Raw genomic sequence first — 23,632 nt, 5'->3', positions numbered from 1 at the left:
GGCTGGAAGATTTCTGATTACAGTTATTGATTTCCTTGCTTGTTTGATGGGTCTGTTAAGATCTTTCTATTCTTCCTGGTTCGTTTTGGGAAAGTTTATACTTTTCTAAGAATTTGTCCATTTCATCCAAAGTTGTCCATTTTATTGGCATAGAGCTGCTCCGCGTAGTAGTCTCTTATGATCCTTTGTATTTCAGTGTTGTCTGTTGTGATCTCTCCATTTTCATTTCTAATTTTGTTAGTTTGGTTCTTCTCTCTTTGTTTCTTAATGAGTCTTGCTAATGGTTTGTCAATTTTTGTTTATTTTTTCAAAAAACCAGCTTTTAGCTTTGTTGATTTTTGCTATGGTCTCTTTAGTTTCCTTTGCATTTATTTCTGCCCTGATTTTTAAGATTTCTTTCCTTCTGCTAACTCTGGGGTTCTTCATTTCTTCCTTCTCTAATTGCTTTAGGTGTAGAGTTAGGTTATTTATTTGGCTTTTTTCTTGTTTCTTTATGTAAGCCTGTGATGCTATGAACCTTCCCCTTAGCACTGCTTTTACAGTGTCCCATAGGTTTTGGGTTGTGTGTTTTCATTTCATTCATTTCTATGCATATTTTGATTTCTTTTTTTTTTTTTTTTATGATTTGTTGGTTATTCAGAAGCGTGTTATTTAGCCTCCATATGTTTGAATTTTTAACAATTTTTTTCCTGTAATTGAGATCTAATCTTACTGCACTGTGGTCAGAAAAGATGACTGGAATGATTTCAATTTTTTTGAATTTTCCAAGACCAGATTTATGGCCCAGGATGTGATCTATTCTGGAGAAGATTCCGTGTGCACTTGAGAAAAAGGTGAAGTTGATTGTTTTGGGGTGAAATGTCCCATAGATATCAATTAGGTCTAGCTGGTCCATTGTGTTATTTAAGGTTTGTGTTTCCTTGTTAATTTTCTGTTTAGTTGATCTATCCATAGTTGTGAGTGGGGTATTAAAGTCTCCCACTATTATTGTGTTACTATTAATTTCCTCTTTCATACTCGTTAGCGTTTGCCTTACATATTGTGGTGTTCCTATGTTGGGTGCATATGTATTTATAATTGTTATATCTTCTTCTTGGATTGATCCTTTGAACATTATATAGTGTCCTTCTTTGTCTCTTTTCACATCCTTTACTTGAAAGTCTATTTTATCTGATATGAGTATTGCGACTCCTGCTTTCTTTTGGTCTCTGTTTGCGTGAAATATTTTTTTCCAGCCCTTCACTTTTAGTCTGTATGTGTCTCTTGTTTTGAGGTGGGTCTGTTGTAGACAGCATATATAGGGGTCTTGTTTTTGTATCCATTCAGCCAATCTTTGTCTTTGGTTGGGGCATTCAACCCATTTACATTTAAGGTAATTATTGATAGGTGTGGTCCCGTTGCCATTTACTTTGTTGTTTTGGGTTCACGTTTATACAACCTTTCTGCATTTCCTGTCTAGAGAAGATCCTTTAGCATTTGTTGAAGAGCTGGTTTGGTGGTGCTGAATTCTCTAAGCTTTTGCTTATCTGTAAAGCTTTTGAATTCTCCTTCATATCTGAATGAGATCCTTGCTGGGTACAGTAATCTAGGTTGTAGGTTATTCTCTTTCATTACTTTCAGTACGTCCTGCCATTCCCTTCTGGCCTGGAGGGTTTCTATTGATAGATCAGCTGTTATCCTTACGGGAATCCCTTTGTGTGTTATTTGTTGTTTCTTCCTTGCTGCTTTTAATATTTGTTCTTTGTGTTTGATCTTTGTTAATTTGACTAATATGTGTCTTGGGGTGTTTCACCTTGGGTTTATCCTGTTTGGGACTCTCTGGGTTTCTTGGACTTGGGTGGCTATTTCCTTCCCCATTTTCCAAGTGCATTATTTTATCAGCAGAAAGATAAGAAGTAAAATGATTTTTCTCACCCCTGTAAAAAGCACTTATATACTGAAAATAATTTAATGCAACTCTGCACTCATCGTTGTCATCCAGTGATTCTTGTCCTTTTTCTATGCAAATGACTCTGTGATAAATGAATCATCATATGAAAGGGATTGTTTTTTTAGTTAAGGAGATTCAGCATTGGTCTGAAAATAATTGGACTCATGTTCCCAGCAATACAAAAGAGCACTGTTTTCTTTTAAGCAGAGCTCCTAAAAACCCAAACACCATTTCTGAGAGTACTCCACAGTAGAAAAGAGCTATTGTAAAGAGAGGAAGGGAAAAGAGGAGGAAGAAAGAAGAGAAAAAGGAATAGAGGGAGGGAGGGAGGGAGGAAGGAAAAGAAGGAGGGGGGAGGGGGAGGGAAAAGAGAGGCATTCTCATATTAGAACCTCTATGTATTTCGGAAGAGGAAAGAAGGTTTGTTCCTTTCATAAAGAGTGTTAGAATTCAATGCCGATTGAAATAGAAAACAAAAATGAGTGCTGGGAATTTTATATTTTGTAAAGTTTTCTTAGCAAAATGGAAGACAAAAATCAAACAAATATTATGAATTGATAATCTCACCTTGCTTTCCTCTCAGGCAGGTGAAATCAAAATTCTGGTTAAGTCTGATTTCTCTCAAAAGGTTTCTCAAAACCCTGCTTTATCTGAGCATCCAGACATTGCCCTCATTACTCCATATGCCAAATTCCAGCTGAGATGTACCTCTATGACCCTGAAGGGATACAGCTTAACAAGCAATGAGGCAGCCAGTACAGAGGCACTGTGGAGGTCCTCAAGTGGTGAGAACTGCTGTTTCATCATGCGTCTTTACAGAGAAGTTTAAGTCCACGTATGTTGCTTATCCAACAATATTGAAAAGGGATTTGGGATTCACTAAATGCTAAGAGCTTTCAGAGTTTCTGAAACAGATAGTGTCTACTCAGGTTTTTATACACAAGCTACTTACACTGTAATCATTAAAGAAATCGGAGCAAGCTCTCATCCTAACTTTACTTCCTTTGAATAATAATTGCTAATTTCATGCATTAAAAATTACCTTTAATTTGAGCTTATTATTATTATTATTTTTGCTGACCTTAAATGTTACCAAAATGAAAATAGAGAGACATATATCTTTTATTTACTTATTAGTGGTGCTGGTTGGTTCCTAAGAACTGAAATGCAGCAATGAAAGTTATAGGTATAAACTCTGGCAACCAGAAATATATAGGGAAGGGAGCTGCATTTGAAGAGGATGTTTAGGGGAGTGTTAAAAACTGATACCATGATTTAAGGACTAGTAAGCATTTCTTTCTGTACTTCAGTATTTCAAGTTTGTCTTTTGTTTTGCAGAATGAGGTTACTGAGTCTGGATATATTGTTGTTTTTTTTTTTCCCCCAGGTTCAGGTTCTCCCTGGCTTCTGGCTGCTTTGTGCTAAGCTGGTAAAATATATGGACACTGTACGGATGCATCATGGTGAGCTGTAGTGAATTGTTCCACTGTTCTTTGTAGCAGCTGCTGGGGTTGCCTCCATTTTTCTGCTAGCATTTGTTTCCTGGACGGATTCATTTCAGAGAAGCTATGTAGCAATAATCACCTTTATGAAGGAGAAAGGCTATATCTAGGATCTCACTATTGGGAATAAAAATGGTAAGCGTTAAACAAATGTACACTATTATATGATACACTTTGAGCAAAGACCTTACATGGATAATATTATTTAATCCTCATATCTCTATGACTTGGTTCATCGTCAGCATTATTTTTCAGATGAACAGCTGAGAACCTGGATATTACTTAACTTGTCCATGTTCACAAAGGTAAAGGTGAAGATAAGATTGAAGCCAAGTAAGCTGACTCCAGAGTCCACAATTTTACCAGTAGTTCACAGGTAACAGTGAGGAAGAAGGTCAAAAGACACATATGATTTCACTAGTTCTCTCAAACATCTGATGCTCTTCTTCTCTGCTAGGGGTCATGTTTATCTTGGCTGGGATTTCAAGACACTTTGATTCCACATTTTGTTTCTCATCCGTCTGAAGGGTATGGTTGTTGTTTTGAAGTCCTTGTATATTTCAATACTACATATCTCTACCTAAGAATTGGTTGTCATGGTATTTAGTTATGGTAGAAGAGGAGTAAAGATAGTCCAATTTCGGGTTTAAATAGAGCCACTTTATGTGCAATATTTGAAAAACTAGCACAGCCCTCAGCCTAGACTTTCTTTCATGTAATTTAATGATGCTAGTAGAGTACAGTTTGAGAAAATACACTAATGCATTTATAGAAATGGCTATCTCTTTTTCTCACATAATAATCACAAGTGTTATTTTGTTTGCTTTCTCCCATTATTCCCACAGGTTGTGGGAAGAAGCTAAGGCTCTTTATTCACCTAGGTAAATTAAACTAATAAGAAAACTGAGACTCAGAGAGTTTGTTAAGGATGTGTCTGAGATAAGCGCCCACATCTGACATAAGGTACTTTTATTAGAATATTCTGCCACTCAAGTGTATACTTAAACAGGGTCTGGTTTCAGGAGACCAGAACCAAAAATGAAATGTCATTTTAACTCTTGAACATACTTCAGTGTTTATTGAAGCTTCGAGGAAAGTGAAATTCATGAAGTTCCACAGAAAGTAAAGGGAGCAATATCCCTTTACCTAAGGACAATGGGCTGGAGGAGAGAAGACAAATGTGAATATATAAAATTTCCCTACTCAACTTCCATGTGCCTGACATGCTTGCCAGAATGGACAAGACTTGGAGTAAGCAAAACCCTTTTCTCTTTAAAGATTTTTTTTTAATGTGGACCATTTTTTAATTCTTTACTGAATTTGTTAGGATATTGCTTCTGTTTCATGTTTCAGTTTTTTGGCTGCTAGGCATGTGGGATCTAGTACCATGCAAAGGATCGAACCTGCATGCTCTGCATTGGAAGGCAGAAGTCTTAACCACTGGACCACCAGGGAAGTACTCCAAAACTTTTCACTTTTATTAATTTGAGAGAAATGAAGTTGAATACTTTCAAAAGAGGAGAGGAGTAAACCCTACCAGTCTCCTTCGTTCATGGGATTTTCCAGGCAAGAGTACTGGAATGGGTTGCCATCTCCTTCTCCAAGGGATCTTCCCAACCCAGGGATTGAACCCTGGTCTCCTGCATTGCAGGCAGACGCTTTACCATCTGAGCCACGAGGGAAGCCCCAGAGGGGTAATTAGTATGTAGGAATGTCACATTCCCACCCCACTCTCACTTCTCAAGTGATGGGTTAACATTTCAAAAACCCTGAAATTCCTTTTCTTCTATGATTTGACCATAACAATATCCTTCAGGTTTGTTCTTCTTCTACACTTGAACTAGAGAATTCAAACTACCACAAATTGCTTCCATCCCCTGTAGGAGAACACAGGGAAGGAATTCATGCAATTAAGCTCTGTTTTCTACATCTCACTAGCCTTTCACCCCCAGCAGGCAGAAAAATCACCTCTCTCCTGGCTTTGAACCCTACAGAATGTGAGATTTGCCCCCAGGTAAATCTCTCCTCTTCTATCTCCATCTCCACCTGCTGTTGCTTTAAAGCTAAGTTCTCAGAGACAGTTTGACTTTTCCAATTAGGCCGTTGATTTATATCACCTGCCACGGAGTTGCAAGACTATGTATTTCATCTTTCAGTGCTGCTGATCCTAGGAACAAATTTCCTCAAAAACTCAAGCTTGCATCAAAATCTGTAAATTAATGTTATAACTAATAGTAAAAATGGAAGAACATGACTAAGTTCATCCCAGATTTACTCAGGCCCTTTGTTAGTTACACCATCACCAAACTCTACTACAGCTTTTGTAAAATGCAACATATTTAATCATTCTTACCTATAACTGCTTTAAATTTTTGATTTGAACAGTTTCCATTTACTCCTCTAAAATACAGTTTTTCCCTTTAAAATGTTTAACAGAATTGGGACAAATAAAAGACCTATCTAGATTTACCAAAATGGTAATATGTTGTCATTATCTAATTCATTGCAAGTCCTTTACAAGTCCTTCTCAATCCAAGCTGTCGATTTGTAAATGTTTACATAATATATAATGAAAGTTTGCTGTTACAGCTTTTAATCAGTAACCTCTGATGGCAAATTACAGAGCTCTCAAAATGCTACCCCTGTGTTTCTCTTTTCAAATATAATAATTATGATATGATTCTTCCTCGGTCAGTTGAGAGACAAGAATAAAATGAGTACAACAGTGGCTACTGATCCAGTCCCTACGTGGAACACTAGATTTATCAAGAACTTTCTATGGGCAAGGCACTCTGCTACAGTCTTAAAAATCTAACTTCATCCTTCCAGACCCATTCAAGATAAATTATCATCTCACAGGTATTTTACCAATAAATAAAACTGATGTTTAATGAGATTTAATATTTATCCCGAAATCACATAACTGAAAACCCTGACCCTAAATTTCAATTAGTTTCAATTAAGTTATTTGCCTCCAGAGCCTGAGCTATAACCACAATGCTAAAATGGTTCAAAAAATCAAAACTTCATGGTGTTAGATCTGAGCAAAATCTATTTCATTTACCTCCATTTCCTGCTGCTTGAGAAACGTGAAGATGTGTAATCCTCTAAGTTTAACACATGGGCATTCCATTAGCTTCTCTACTAGAGAAGAATGCTTACATCTCTTCTCATTAAAATCAGTCATGAACAAATATTTGTTAAGCACAAACAACATACTAGGGGCTATGTGAAGGGCTGGAAACACAGCAGTTAGTTAAAGCTCTGGTCTTATGGAACTTGATGTGTTCCCACGAGAGTATAAAAAGCTACCATTTGTAATTTCACTCTTAAAACTTTTCTAGCATTACTCAAAACACTTTATATGCACTGTCTCTTTTAATGTCATTTAATCCTCAAAAGACATCTTATGAGACTGGACATGATTTATAAATAAGAACACTGAGGTGCAGAAAGCAGCTGTGACTTGACCCCAAGTCTCACAGCTGTAGTGTGCATAAAGGGTAGGATCAATCGAGAACACCATTACCTCTCCAGAACTTTAGAAATATCTCATTCAAGTATTTTTCTCGGTTTTCCTTCAAATATTCCACATAACAATGATTACATTTCATGAATTAAGGGGGGAATCCAGGATGAACCTGTTTAAGTCCAGAAATATGGACCCAGTACTAGAGATATTTTATGTGTAATTCCTGACTCTTTCCTACTAATCACTCACCTCTCTACTGTGAAATGTTCACCTGTCTCTTACAATAGGAAGTTAGAGTCATACTGAGCCTCACATCACTTACGTCATGTGGTGCATGTTCCTCTTTTTTTACTTCCTTTTTTAAAAAAAAGTTCTAATATCTGTGCCCAGCGATGAAAATGAGCAACTTCCTAATTTGCAAATGATAAAGAAAACCCCTACTTGAGAAATGCTACTAATAATCAAACATTGGAAGAAGAGTCTAGTGACCATCAATGGACAGCTAAAATCCAAATACAGAGTGGCAGCTGGTACTAGAAAATTCATGAACACAATATACACACCCAACACACAGACACCATTCCATGAGGGTAAGTGCCTTATACTTCTACATGTTATTGCTAAGGAAGGATATTTTATAATTCAGAACACCCATTTAAAAATTGGGTTTTCACTTGTAGAATCTCTTTTTATGCACAATCAAGTTACTATTTTACTAACAAAGTGTTTTGTTTGCCTGTTTTAAAAGATTAGCCATCATATCTATTGATCCAATACAAAATAGGCTTATAATGTCATAGCAGGCATCACTCCAAACCTTTTTTTTTTTTTTCCTTTGTTTTCCAAAACAAATCTGGTGAGCAGTTGTAAGCAAGAACACCATGTGAGGAGTACTACCACCATGCAAAAAGTCTCAAGAAATGTTGTCTCCAATCACTTTTGTAGGGACTGTTTTTTCATATTTATACCTATGATACTCACTTATGCCCACAGCTGTAACGAGCTTGATTGCAAGTTCAGGAATTTCACAGTGAATAAAAAATGGTTCCAGAATATAGCGTCCAAATGCCAGAGATATCACAGCAGTGGCTGCAGGGCTAGAAGAAATGCATATTTAGGTTAACCACAGGAAAAAAAAAATTGCACTTTCACTAACTTTTTCTACCTTGAGGTGCAGTTACTCAGCATATGGAACATATTAAATAGGGAAGTATATGCTTTTCAGAACTTGATATTTGATTCAGTTTAGTTCAGTCACTCAGTCGTGTCTGACTTTTTGTGACCCTGCGGAGTGCAGCACGCCAGGCTTCCCTGTCCATCACCAATTCCTGGACCCTACTCAAACTCATGTCCATCGCGTCAGTGATGCCATCCAACCAGTTCATCCTCTGTCATCCCCTTTTCCTCCCTCTTTCAATCTTTCCCTGCATCAGGGTCTTTTCTAATGAGTTGGTTCTTTGCATCAGGTGGCCAAAGTATTAGAGTTTCAGCTTCAGCATCAGTCCTTCCAATGAATATTCAGGACTGGTTTCCTTTAGGATGGACTGGTTGCATCTCTTTGCAATCCAAGGGACTCTCAAAAGTTCTCCAACACCACAGTTCAAAAGCATAAATTCTTTGGCACTCATCTTTCTTTATAGTCCAACTCACATCTATACATGACCACTGGAAAAACCATAGCTTTGACTAGACAGACCTTTGTCAGCAAAGTAATGTCTCTGCTTTTTAATATGCTGTCTAGGTTTGTCATAGCTTTTCTTCTAAGGAGCAATTTCATGGCTGCAGTCACCATCTGCAGTGATTTTGGAGCCTCCAAAAATAAAGTCTCTCATTGTTTCCATTGTTTCCCCATCTATTTGCCATGAAGTGATGGGACTGGATGTCATGATCTTAGTTTTCTGAATGTTGAGTTTTTAGCCTATATTTGATTAGGTCGTCACAGATATTCCAAATGAAATATTGTCTGCAACTTTGGTAGCTAATTTTTAAACCTCACATCTGCTTGTGAACAAGTCTGGGTGCTGTCAGCTTTCCTCTTCCCTCCCATATTTGACTTTTTCTTAAAAATCTAGTTTATTACTTGAGATCCAGTAGGGCTGGGCCACACAAGAAATAGTCTTTCTCAGTAAATCAACAATTAAACTCCAGCAGAGTAGGAATGAGTTAACAGCATAGTCTAACGGGTTCAGAAAAGGAACACAAAACTCAACTTAAAAAAGTTAGTATTAATAAGTGTTCATTGCAAATATATGCTTACATGCTTGACATTGTATTAGTCTAGATTTTTCCATACAGAAAAACCTTGAAAAGCCAAGTGATTATTCTTAATTCCATAGAAACATTTAGGTGAAAAGTATGTGTTGAAAAATAAAATTAGCCTTGTAATTTTATAAATAGAGAAAACATGAATGAGATAAGAAAATGAAATAAGTTTCAGATATATAATAAAACAGGTAGCAAATGATTCTAATTTAGTTTTTCAATTTTCTGTTAGAGAATGACACAGGCCTTTCCAGTTTAAATATACTACATATGAATGCATGTTTGTTAGATACACAGGCAAGTCAATGGAATTATCTAATTTCCCATGCCAAGTCTTCCATTTCAGTTTATCTTCCATCTCATGGTTACTCAACCTCCAGGTCCAACCCATAGATTGTCAGGAAACCAACCACCATTATGTATTCCAACCCTGACCTGCTGGTATTAGAAACCAGGATAGATTTATTTATTTTTAATTGGAGGATAACTGCTTTACAATATTGTGTTGGTTTCTGCCATGCATCAATAGGCATACATATGTCCCCTTCTTGAACCTCCCTCCCAGCTCCCACCCAATCCCAGCTCCCCTAGGTTGGGATTTGACCTCCTTGCATCATATAGCAAATTCCCACTGGCTCTCTATTTTATCTATGGTAATGTATATGTTTCAAGGCTACTCTCTCAAATCACCCCTCTCTCTCCTCCCCACTCCCGCCATGTCCACAAGCCTGTTCTTTAGGTCTGCGTCTCCACTGCTACCCTGCAAATAGGTTTATCAGTACCATCTTCCTAGATTCCATACATATGTGTTAATATACGATATTTGTTTTTCTCTTTCTGACTTCACTATGTATAACAGGCTCTAGGTTTATCCACCTCATTAGAACTGACTCATATATGTTCTGTTTCATAACTGAGCAACATTCCATTGTATATGTGTACCACATCTTCTTTATCCATTCATCTGTCAGCGGACATCTAGGTTCCTTCCTTATCCTGGCTATTGTAAACAGTGCTGCGATAAATACTGCAGTGCCTGTGTCTTTTTCAATTATGATTTCCTCAGTGTAGATGCACAGTAGTGAGATTTCTTGATTTTTTTTTCTTTTCCGAGACAATCTCCTCCTGACCACAACAAGATACTTTTTCTTATTCTCCATCATTTATAAATTTCTGATGTATAAATTAAAATCTGATCATGTCATTTTAGTGAGCCCCTGAAACTCCCTGACAGTTTCTTATACCTCAGGTCTTAGTTCAATCTTTTTCCCAAGGAACCTTTTTCAGTTCTTTGATTGCATTAGATCTCTCAGAGTATACTCTCTTATGGAACTTCATAGCTCTCCTTTCTCCTTAAAAAGTAGTAACTTTTTATTCTCTTACATGATGTCTTGATTGATAACTGTTTCCCTCACTTGACCGTGAGCTTCATGAGTTTGACTGTGTCCATATCAATCACTATTTCATCCTCAGTGTATAGTAAAGTGTCTGTCATACAACAGAAAACTAATGAATACATGGTGAATGTATGAATTCAAATGACCCCTGATGTATGATTTCTTTTTAAGATTTGTTACAGATTATTTCTGACAAAAGTGACTTAATCTGAAGTACAATTTTAATATTTAGGTACCATGGTTACTTTCAATGGAAGAGGAATGTTTAACTACTCAGATATTTTGTCACCCCTCAAGTCATTCATTATTCTGAGAGCCCAACTGAGTAATGTGAGTCCATTATTACAAAGAAATATATGAATCCATTACAAAAGCTTCTAGAATATATTTAGGTAATTGCTTCCATAAACACACTCCCTGTGAAGTAGCTCTCTAAGGTAATATGATTATAAGCTACTTGAGAATAAGAACTGAGGCTCACTTCACCTTAGATCTTGCCATATACCATTCAGTAGGATAATTTGAGGAATGAATAGATGAATGAATGAGCACTGTGTTGGTGCTACTACTGCAAATGGAATGATCAAGTCCATCATAATGCTGAGCAAGTAACCAAAGTATGGCTAACCAGCCAACACAATTAGCCAGTACATGGCTGGAGAGGGACCCAAGCTCAGCTGCATCAGGCCCCAAAGTCCACTATTCTGACAGACCACCACTCTAAATAAGTATTGCACTTATTTGAATACCGAGCATATTTTACTCAAACTATTAGGGTTGGCCAAAAAAATCCGTTAGGGATTTTCCATGCCATCTTAATGGAAAAACCTGAATGAATATTTTGGCCAATCCAATATAACTTACTGAAAGATTGAATGATTACTTAATTTTTCAACTGCTATTCAAAAAGAATCTAATATATGACAATCAGTGCATTTAATATATGACAATAAGTAGTATAAGAGTGACAAAAAGTGAGAGACCTAGTTTTATATGCTTGAAATGCTTGCAATTTTAACAGCGAAACAGAGCACAGATTCCTAAAATATTCAGTAAGAATATAAGCCAACATGTTCAATGTCAAATGAGAAGCAGAGACTGCATTTTTTTTTTTTTCCAGAAGAATTAAGAGAGGAAAGAAATACTATAAACTAGGGTGAACAGGAAATTAACTGTGGAAAAGATAGAACTTAAGTTGACCTTTGAAGAGTAATCTTCATATTATCAGAAAAGAGTAGAAGGCACCTCCCAGGCAAATTCCAGAGTTTAGAAAAGGAACAAAATACTTCTTTATCATTATTTCATAATAACAAGTTTTAAGTAATGCAAAATTGCTTAAAATGAGAACAGACTTTACTAAGATGTAAATACTATTCTAAGCTCTTTACTACAAAAGAGACTCTTAGGACTATAAAAATCAAGATTAGTGTTAAGTCAATACTTATTAGCTCTGCATTTACCACTTAGCTCTAAATGATAGGATAAGAGCTCACAGGAGCTTTCAGCTGTGTAAGTCTGATAAGTTTACACTAAGAACAAGTTTCTTTAATTATTTCTGTTAAATTCTGCGGTAAGAATGTGCTAGTCACATTTCATGGAAGTAGTTTGCCTTAAGGATAATCTGAAGTTCTCATGTGACATCATAAGTTTCCCACAAAATTGGAGGAAATTTGCTATTCAGAGTGACTTAGCGTTATTTGGTTTGATTTTAAACCAAGGCAATCAGGAAAAGGAATGTATTCTTAAAACAATATAATCAAAAAAGCTTTTTTGCAACTGTAGTTCACTGATTTGTTTAATGTGAGGATATGAGTCATTCATGACAAGTGTGTGTTTGTTTGTTTTGGGTTTTTTTTTTTTTTGGTAGAATATAAAACTTGATGACATACTAAGTTGCTAGGAACAGAAGTTTCCTAGTCACGAAAACTGAGTAAACTTAAGATGGCTTGATGGTGCAATCTACAAGAAGGAAAACTCCAGTTCCTAGAAGAACATTTAATTTTGTCTAATTACAATTTATAATCAAAACAAAGGTCTGATTTATCATGGTAGATTTTGAAAATTCATATTCTTTTCAGGTCAGCATCTTTCCTGAAGATGACATACAGAATAGTTGAATATTAACAACAAGCAGATGCTTTGAAAGTTTGGCATGGTTAGAAAACTACTGCCAGTGGCAAAATGGCATTAAAAACATTAATTGGGAAAGGTATTTCATCCCAGATCTTATGTCCTGAAGGAGACATATTTACCACATAGTCATGCATATTTCTAATTATTTAAAAATAATCATAGCGATTCAAAAAAGGGATAATGAATAGGTTTATTTTTCCTTTATTTTTTTCTATCTAGGCTCTTACCGTATAATGAGCAGTTCTACCCAGACTCGCACAAAAGCTGGTAATGGGCCAAAGACTTCTAGAATATATGTGTAATGACCACCAGATTTCTTTATACTAGTTCCCAGTTCAGCGTAGGACAAGGCTCCTGTGAAATAATTATGATAAAAAGGCACAAAGTTAAAATATTACCAAGTCATCCAGCAGTAGAATGGACACAGCAATGTTTCATGAGATGATATTACATCCTCTGGTCTGAATGACACCTTTTTCCAAATAAACAATACTCAGCAAATTCCTAAGGACCTCCAAATTCCCCTTGTAACTTCGTCAAGCTTGAACTCTCATTCATTCTGTTCAAGGCAATTTTACTTGAAATGTTAAAGACAAACTTCTAAAACAATATAATACTATTAAGAATTTTGAATCTCAAACCTGAGAACAAGAGAAAGAAGATAGATGCCAATAATACTAATCCATTTTTGAAGAACATAATTTCACATCAAGACAAAGAATTATATAAAATTGACCTTATTATACTGAGCATTCTTTTAATAAATGATGTTTTTGTGACACACCAAAATAAATAAAATTCCTCTCTTCTCCTGAAAAGGATGGACTCAAGGTTTTGGAAGGCTTCATCTGATTTATAGGATATGTTTTGTTTATCAACAAAATTAATTTGGCTCAGATATTCTATTAATAGGAAAGTTTCTTATAGATGTATTTCAGAGTATCATTCCTGGGTGACAAATAAAAGTTTTGAAAAAGAGATGCTATGACACATTTATGAACATGGAGATAAAATTAATTATAAACCAATTTTTAACATTTAGCAATAAAATTCACAAACACTTGAGCAGATTATGTAATCTCCCCAAACCTTAGTTTCATCCTGTGAGGAATAAAGATTTTAATTCTCACCTCATAAGGGGACTATGTGTATAAATATGAAAATGAATGCCAAGGACAGTAACGGGCCTGACACACAGAAAGCACCTCATGAAATACAGCTTTACCTACTACTGTGCGCAACTCATTTTGTATTTAATGAAAAGTATATCTTGACATTATGTGAAAAGTTCTACCCATACTGCTAAGTACTCAAATGTAAGATATAATTTCTGCCTGAGCTCCCCTGGAGACTAAAAGCGTGAGAAATCACTACTAATCAGTAGACCTTCAGGTAGAACTGTCCAACATAAATGTAATTTGGATATTCAGCAAAATCTTAGTGTTGCTTATCCTATTTCCAAAACTAGCACTGTATACAGTCACCAGGGAACAATTTTTTAATTAAAATAAAAATACAAGCACTAAGGCCATACCCCAGATCTACTCTCTGATCAAGAGAGGCCAGACTCTACAACAGAGGCATCAGAGAAAATCTATTATTTTAAAATTAGCACAGCTAATTCTAAAGTAACTTAGTCTACAGATGGATAGTTGGGAATCACTGATACAGTTTGTCCATATAAAACTAACCATAACTAGTTGCAGTTCATTCTCTATTGGAAATCAGTTGCCATGTTGGTAGGCTGTACAAAAAATCATCCAATATTAAATGTTATTGGAAAGTGTCTTAAGAACCTCAGGATTTATCTCCAGAGAGTCAATACCTAGACCTGTGTATTCTTTGCTTAAACTCCAGGAATGGTTGCCCCAGGTTTAAATTGAGTTCTGGGGAAGTGAAATTTTCACTTAAAGGTCTCAAGCTCTATAACCATATTAGTCAGATGAAAACAGTTCAAAATAGGATGTAAGAACCAATGTATTAAACCTGCCTTTAAACAAAATTGTAAACACAACATACACATTCTATACTCTTAGTTCCAGAGTTTTAAGACAAAGAATTTTTGTCCTAATATTTTGCTTTGCTTCCTGTTAAGAAGGTACTCCTGTCAAAAGTTCCTAGTAGCTCAAGTGACCAATGTAATGCAAACATCGATAAATAGATTAGTATAGGAGCATATTCCCTGTGATTAATAATCAAAGTATACCAATCAAATACCAGTAATCAAAGTATACCAAAGAATACTTACTAGCTAAGTGTAAACTTAGCTAGTCCCATTAGCTTATTTTTAACTGCTTGAGATGACACACTCATGCAGAAGCATATTTTCGTAGTACAAGTCAACATCACTTTAACTGGTTAATGCTCAGAGCCACCCATTTTATCATATCTTGATAGCCTTTTATAGTGTACAAAAGGGGAATCATATAGTGGGAGGTGCATGCACACAGTATACAAAATCCAGGAAATTGGTTATGGTTTCTCCTATTAGACAATGATTTATTCTGAATATACCAAGTGTTGGAGAAGATTAAAGGCTGAGGATACACAAAATCATTTAAGAAGATCAATAATTAGGTTTCTCTTTGTCTATAAATGTGTATGCCACACCATATGAATACCATAAACCCTTTGTAAACACCTAAATATAATTCCTCTGTTGATATTTCTATACGAAGTTTTTATTTCAACAAGTTTTGTTTAAAATACTTTCTTCCTAATCATGAAAATCTGAGTTTTCTAGATAAGTGCTCAAACCAATGCATGAAAACATTGCCAAGACCTTAAGAATAAACAGGTTGGTCCATGTAGGGCCAAGAGTTAGTACTTGGTCCTAGAGAGTTAGGACAGTGTTAATACCTTTAAAGAGCAGTATCTTTTGGAATAAAAAAGCACTATTTGCCAGAGAAGAGCAAATATATCTTAGACATTTTCCCCATAGTATAAATACAGTTTAATTTTCTTGACCATTCACCAGTTTTTAACACCTTGACAGCTAACCCAAGAAGCATTCCAGTCATATGCCCACCTCATGGGGGGACATTTATTACTTCTTTATTATTAATCATCACATCAATAAAAGAGATCTCAGTTTTGAAGAAAAGTTAATAATCACATTTCTTCTACCAGTTCTACCAGTTCTGATGAGACTAACTCTGAAGACAGGTAGCCCAATGACCTGTGTCTCTGAAGACCAAGTGAACGGTAAAGTAAGAAAACAGACCTGGGCAAACATAGCAAACTAATACCCAACTCCAATTTTACAATTTATATTGCAAAAATTTATGGGGACTGGGGAGAGATGAAAAGTATAAAAAAATGTGAAATATGCTCACACCCTTGCAATAATCCCAGTTACAAAAGGAGCTGAATTATGTGCCATCACACTTCGATCCACATTCAAGGACTTTTGAAAGAAGACTAGGAACTGACAAGCACATGAAGTTAAAAAAATTAAAAGGGAAAAGACTGCCCTCCATTTGTTTTGCCAATAAAAAGTCAGTAAACCTTCTGCTGAGCACTCAGCTCTGTGTCTAAATAGGCCACACCGGGTGTCACTTCACAGGTGTTTCATTCAGCTTGCCAGCTGCCAAGACACCCCAAACATACCTTCACTGGGCGCAAGTGCCGGGTACAGAAAGTTCACCTGTATTTTAGTGGGTCATCAAAGTTAGCATCAACATTCAATGCCAAAGGGAAAAGTCAGAAAGCAGAGTGCCTTGGTCAGGAAAAGAGAGCATAGACTATAGGATGCAATTTCAGGGAACTCAGCATTCTGCCAACAGTGGACAGTGTGCTTAGATAGTTCGCATACCTCCCCTAAAATCAGAAAATCTGGGGTAGCCTTTGCCATTCATTCACTCCTTTGAAATCTCCCTCTGCTTTCCCAGACAGCACAGCGCTCAGCCCCACAGACACACCCCCAGAGAAGCAGCAACACTCACCGAACAGGGACAGGACCCCACAGACCGTCCAGACCACCAGGGACAAGCCCACGCTGCCTGTGTTCTGGAGCACGCCCTTCGGAGAGATGAAGATTCCTGCTCCGATGATGGTGCCAATGATGATGGAGATTCCTCTCAACAGGGTGATTTTCTTCTTCAGCACAACTTTCTCCTGCCCAGGCGGCTCCTTGCCGCCCAGGGCAGGCAGCCTCCCATTAGCACTGCCCTGCAGGTAAGCCCCACTGGAGATGGTGGACACCACAGGCTTTCTGACCATGGTAGTGACCCGCAGGGGGGAAAAAGGAAATAGGAAAAAAAAAAATTTTTTTTTTAATTCCAAACTTTCAACTGTGGTGTCTCTTGGGGTGACTGACCGATCTGATCTCTTCCTCTTTGCTTTCAGATTCGTTTCTCAGTGATATTGTGCTCCCAGGTAAAAGAGCTAAGGTGTATTTCACCTTCCGCGATCTAATTACGCCTCAGAAACACCTGTGTGTTGGTTCATGGTGTTCTGGTTCGCCCACCTCCCCGACTACCTCGGCTGCTGCGGCAGCTGCGGCCGCCCTATCACTACAGACCAGATCAGCTTCCCCGTGGGCTGGTATTTAAGCGCCCGCCTGTCACACCAACTTACTCCAGCTAAATGATGATGCAAATTCTCCAGGTTTGCATCAGCCACATGAGAAAGCTCCAGCATTACTCAGCTCTTTTTTTTTTTTTTTTTAACACAAGAAGCAAGTTGCTCAACTGACCAAAGCTTTCAAAGAACAAAAGCACACACTTAAAAGGGATTTTAACCAATCCAGAAGTAGTAAATTCAGAACAGACCTTCCCAGAGATTTCAAGCAACTCCTAGTGAAAGCTCTTTACACGAGAAGAAAATTAAAAATGAAACAGGAAACGATCACTATGTTGTAAGAAGTTTCTTTTTTCTTTAATGTACATCTGAAATAGTTTACACCAACCTTTTAATCACAGAGCATAACCCAAAGCTGCACTGTTTATAAAAACAAAATTTAGTTTTCATAATGCTTCCTGCTTACTTAAATTTCTTTTTATTTTGGGTTTCCTAGCAACACAGTCAAATCTAATATTTACAGAGCTAGAAGGATTCTGTATAGCTGCTGTCAAGCACAAAACAACTGTGAGCTTTACTTAACATTAAAAACTACTTCTTACTACCAATATACACCAGTACTTAAAATTGCCACCTGAGTATGACTACTTCAAAAATTAGTGACTCCAGAAAATAGTCATTTTTTGATTCTTATTAGTGCTAGGTGACCTCCTAAACTAAGTATTCATAAAAGATATACCCTTCATTTGCATGTTATTCCAACAAATTACCAAAATATCTAATTTCAAAATTAACCAACATTTACAATGATATAAAAACATGCATATAACAAAAGCTTGAAAACAGATACACAATAAAATTGAGAAAGTATTCACATTATGTAGGAGTTTTGTCTAAAGTGTACAGACTATTGTTACATTATAACTATAAATTTTAAATGTATTAGAAATATAAGCTAAAATTAAAATGTTTAGTTTGAAATAGTACAAAAGGCAAATATGTTCAAACCCTATTAACTTTCTTAATCAAGTGTTCATAAAACAAATACCAAAAGAAATCTCAGCTACCACTTTTGACTGTGGTCATAGGATAGTTGTGTATTTTAGTGAGAAGAATTAGTTATTATTACTCTGAATCTACATTTACAAACACTATTAAATATGTTTCTGAGCAAAAACAACAGACAGCAAACATGTGTGTGAGAGGTGGCAATGGGGATGAGGAGGCAAGCCAGGATGACACAACAAAGAAGCAGCCACTTAAAAGTGGAGATCAGACCATTTTCTGTTACGTTGGCACCTGAGCAAATTATACCACATCAATGCAAGTAACTGAAGCTACATCATTTCCCTTTTGTATAATTTACCTAAACCCAAATAATTTGCTTTGAGTATACCAAGTTAGTGTTTTTATCAAGCCAAAATAAATACTTTTTCCCAGCTGCATGTTTTTCAAAAAGTAAAAATGGTTGGTTTTCCTCATTCAACCTTGTTGAAATGCCAAAAAAAGAAATAAAAGGGAAAAAAAAGAAGCTAAAGGAAAATTCTTCCTCTATTTCTCTTCCTCTTCCTACATGTTCTTCAATCACACAATTCTCCTGATTCATGTACATAATGAAGAGAGGAGAGGCCTTTGTTTTCCAAAAAGGGGAAACAGGTTAGCTCTGAAGAAATATAAATTAAAAGTAGAATGTTAGAATATCAGGGAACAGTTTCCCATCTCTAACTAACATACAGCCACAGTTTAATTTTAAATTTTGTGATAAATGACTGAGCTATTAAATTGACAGTAAGCTGCACTCAGACAGAAGTTAGATAAAGTCTAAAGGAGGAAAAATATTCTCTTAAGAATAAATAACACTCCCCTCGAAATGAGGGGGAAAAAAGTTGTTGCAGAAAAGTTGTTGAAGTTAGACTAATGGCCAAAAGGACTGGACTATCATATAAATAGAGTCACATTCCAAAACTCTGCAAAGCTGCAAATAGTTACCAAAGACACCAGTATACCTCATCCAATCACACAGAAATCTGCAGAAAATGTAGTTTACAGAGAAAATGTTGAGGTGTTTTCAGGGTTACCTTAGAAATCAATAGTCGTAAACTTACAAATTAAAAAATTTTATGGTCTTTAAATATGTGTGTGCCATAAAAACTAGTTCTAAGCAAATGCATTTATAGTCTCCCCTGCTTTAGGCCTTATTTTAAGCATTGGGAGACTATTCTAGTGTTATTTACAAATATTAATTTAGTGCACAAAGAATAGCCACCACAGCAGTGTTATAATAGCCAAGACATGGAAGCAACCTAAATGTCCATCGACAGAGGAATGGATAAAGAAGATATGGTGTGTGTGTATATATATATATACATATATATATATATATACTCACACAATGGAATATTACATATACACAATATATGTGTATGTATATATATATACATACACACAATGGAATATTACTCAGCCATCAAAAAGCATGAAATACTGCATTGCTACAACATGGATGAACCTAGAGAGTGTCAAACTGAATGAAGTCCGTCAGACAGAGAAGGAGAAATATAGTATGGCATCTCTTATGTGTGGAAGCTAAAAATAAATGATACAAATGAACTTACTTACAAATCAGAAAGAGACACACAGAGAATGAATTTATGGTTGCCAGAAGGGAAGGATCAGGAAGGGATAGTTAGGGAGTTTGGGATGGACATGTACACACTGCTATATTTAAAATAGATAACCAACAAGGCCCTACTGTATAGCACAGGAAACTCTGTTCAATGTCATGTGACAGATGGATGTGAGGGGAGTTTGGGGGAGAATGGATACATGTATATGTGTGGCTGAGTTCCTTCACTGTTTGCATGAAACTATTGCACATTGTTAGTTGGCTATATCCTAGTACAAAGTAAAAAGTTTTAAAAAAAAGATCCAAATAGATAAATGCACAGAATTAGGTATTATGGGACAGAAAAGAAATGAATCTACAGAAACCTCAAACACTTTTACAATAATTTAAAGGAATTTTTCCATCTTCAAACTGCTTGGTAGAGTCATAAAAGTATTTATGCTCCCTGACTCCCTCCCAAGAAAATGATACAAAAGACAACCTATAGTCCCAGTGATGTTTATTGCAGCATTGTTTACAATCACAAATATTTTTAAAACAAACTAAATATCCAATTACTAGAAGTTACATGAACTATGAATTATAATACAGATCATTGAAGTTTGCAAAGATTATGTGGAATAAAAAGCTATTAAATGAAAACAGAACATTTTTTGACACAGTAATTAAAACTTTAAAATTATGTCTGCATAGTGACAAGAACTAGAAGGTAAAATTCAGTTTGACTTGTCAGGGTGTTAGGGTGACTGAATCCTTGTCATTTGGCTTCTTCTCCTTCATTTTCATTTCCATGAATGCTGTTCATGCAAAATTTTTAATTGCTTTTTTAAAAAAGAATCTAGCTATTGACAATCTATTTTATCTTAGATCCTATTTTACCCTCCGTAAAATAGGGATAAAAATAATATTTAAAAATAGACATAATATGTCATTGTAGCTTCCCTTTTCTGGTGATAACTTCTGTCCCATGATTATTAATATGGGCATATATTGAATGACCTGGCCAAAAATAATCATCTCCCCAGCTGCAGGGTATAGGAGGAATGTGGCCTGAGCTAGGATATTTCTAAAAAGATTAGGTTTATTTTTTCTCATCTGTTGGAAGTTGTAAAGATATGACCCCAGAACAACTGGTGGCCCTGTTCCCTGCCATGTTGAGAAAACCCTCATGAAATAAGAGAATAAGAAAATAAGCAGAGAAGAGGGATACTTAGAAAGTCCCAAAATCATCAAGCCCTCTTTTACTTCTAAGTAACCCAGATTGGCTGTGGATCCAGAAGATCTTCCTTTAATTATGTAAGTTCAGTTCAGTTCAGTTCAGTCGCTCAGTCGTGTCCGACTCTTTGCGCTTCTATGAACCTCAGCACACCAGGCCTCCCTGTCCATCACCAACTCCCGGAGTTTACTCAAACTCATGTCCATTGAGTCAGTGATGCCATCCAACCATCTCATCCTCCATTGTCCCCTTTTCCTCCTGCCCCCAATCCCTCCCAGCAGTAGGGTCTTTTCTAATGAGTCAACTCTTTTAATGAGGTGGCCAAAGTACTGGAGTTTCAGCTTCAGCATCAGTCCTTCCAATGAACACCCAGGACTTATCTCCTTTAGGATGGACTGGTTGGATCTCCTTGCAGTCCAAGGGACCCTCAAGAGTCTTCTCCAAGACCACAGTTCAAAAGCATCAATTTTTCGGCGCTCAGCTTTCTTTATAGTCCAACTCTCACATCCATACATGACCACTGGAAAAACCATAGCCTTGACCAGTTGGACCTTTGTTGGCAAAGTAATGTCTCTGCTTTTTAATATGCTATCTAGGTTTGTCATAACTTTCCTTCCAAGGAGTAAGCGTCTTAATTTCATGGCTGCAGTCACCATCTGCAGTGATTTTGGAGCCCCCCGAAATAAAGTCTGACACTGTTTCCACTGTCTCCCCATCTATTTCCCATGAGGTGATGGGACCAGATGTCATGATCTTAGTTTTCTGAATGTTGAGCTTTAAGCCAACTTTTTCACTCTCCTCTTTCACTTTCATCAAGAGGCTTTTCAGTTCCTCTTCACTTTCTGCCATAAGGGTGGTGTCATCTGCATATCCGAGGTTATTGATATTTCTCTCGGCAATCTTGATTCCAGCTGTGCTTCCTCCAGCCCAGCATTTCTCATGATGTACTCTGCATATAAGTTAAATAAACAGGGTGATAATATACAGCCTTGACGTACTCCTTTTCCTATTTGGAACCAGTCTGTTGTTCCATGTCCAGTTCTAAGTGTTGCTTCCTGACCTGCATACAGGTTTCTCAAGAGGCGGGTCAGGTGGTCTGGTATTCCCAAATGGGATTTAAAGTTCTTTGATAGTATCTACTAAAGTTAAACATATAGATTCCTTTCGACCAATAAATCCCACTCTTATGAATTTGCCTGTCCAATAACAATGCAGGACATTCAGGTACCGAAATACATGGATGAGAATATTCATAGTAGCTTTACTTACAATAGCCAGTACTGAAAATAATGCATGTATACATAAACAGTAGAATGGACAGATGCATCACTGTATTTGTTCTGTGAAATATTACAAGATAACAAAAAAGAATGGACAATAAAGCTATGTACAGCAATATTGATAGCTATTACATAGTGTTAGAAGACAGGTGGAAAAATACATACTGTATGATTTAATTTACATAAAATTTAAAAACAAGTAACTTCTATTGTGTGAAAACTCTGATAGCTATCTTTGGGGAATAAGTGGATTTAAGTGATTGGGGGAAGGGGGCACAGAGGCAGTTCTAGGATCCTGTGTGCAATTTAACAACCTGGTAAATACCTATGTGTTTTAACTGGGTTATATACTTATAATTTTATATTTTTCTGCATGCATTTTAAAATTCAATTTTTAAAAAACAGTATTTTAGTTGAATATTCATGGCATTCTCTCAAAAATTGATAGATCAAGCAGACAAATAAGCAACACCACAGAAAATCTGAAGATTATGATTAACAAATTTAAGATGGTCATTCTATAGAGAACTTCCTATTCACCAAATAAACAAAAAACAGATTATTTTAGAGCATATAGAAAGCATTATCCAAATGCCATGTCTAAGACACAACTGAAACCCCAATAAAGTTTCAAAAAATTACACCCAAACTACACACTCTTACCATTATACAATGAAATTAGAAATCAGTAAAAATTATAAAATGCAAGATAATAAATCGTGCATGTCTGTAAATTAAAAATCATGCTATCAACTTGTTTTAGGTTAAAGAATGAATGTGAGAAAAAATATTCAGAAAATAACTACAATTGTATAATAATAAAAAGTATATGTTCAAATCTGTGAGACTCAGTGAAAAGTTACTTAAAGGAAAAACTGAAAGCTATAAATCACATTAATAAGAAAATAAGGAAATTTTAGAGGAAAGTAGCTAAATGTTTAATCCCAAATTTGGGATAACTAAAAAATTCAGGAGTAAGAAAAGTAAGAATAAAAGCACAATAGAAAACATTGCTAATGGCAAACTGTAATTTTTGCCAAGATTAATATATAAAAGTTTGACAAATTGAACAAAAACTAAGGAAATTAATTAAATGTGAAGTAAAAAAAGAGAAAATATCTTAGCAAGATGGAGAAAGTTTTTAAGTAACAAAGAAATATAATGAAAACAACTATGTGCCAGTAATATAAAAACCTACGGTAAATGGACATCTTTTTGGAAAACAGGTAGATACTGAAATGGCAGTAGACAGAGAAAAGTTAAGCAAATAGAAAAATTGAATAACCATTTAAG

At 36.0% G+C, this 23,632-nt stretch overlaps 1 protein-coding gene across 3 annotated transcripts in view; it reads right to left on the bottom strand.

Annotated features, from left to right (window-relative positions):
• The window catches only part of SLC7A11 (solute carrier family 7 member 11), a 246,381-nt gene extending 229,300 nt beyond the window's left edge, over positions 1-17,081 (bottom strand). For all 3 annotated transcript variants that reach the window (XM_043486251.1, XM_043486261.1, XM_043486254.1), the window contains exons 1-3: positions 16,641-17,081; positions 12,924-13,050; positions 7,886-8,001 (exon numbers count right to left, since the gene is read on the bottom strand). In XM_043486251.1, the coding sequence (XP_043342186.1) occupies positions 7,886-8,001; positions 12,924-13,050; positions 16,641-16,917 (520 nt within the window). In that variant the 5' untranslated portion in view covers positions 16,918-17,081. The remainder of the gene's footprint in view (positions 1-7,885; positions 8,002-12,923; positions 13,051-16,640) is intronic.
• Positions 17,082-23,632: the final 6,551 nt, after the last annotated feature.

The sequence above is a fragment of the Cervus canadensis genome, chromosome 1, assembly GCF_019320065.1.
Source record: "Cervus canadensis isolate Bull #8, Minnesota chromosome 1, ASM1932006v1, whole genome shotgun sequence".
Lineage (NCBI taxonomy): Eukaryota > Metazoa > Chordata > Mammalia > Artiodactyla > Cervidae > Cervus > Cervus canadensis.
This window is presented reverse-complemented; position numbering and strand designations above follow the sequence as displayed.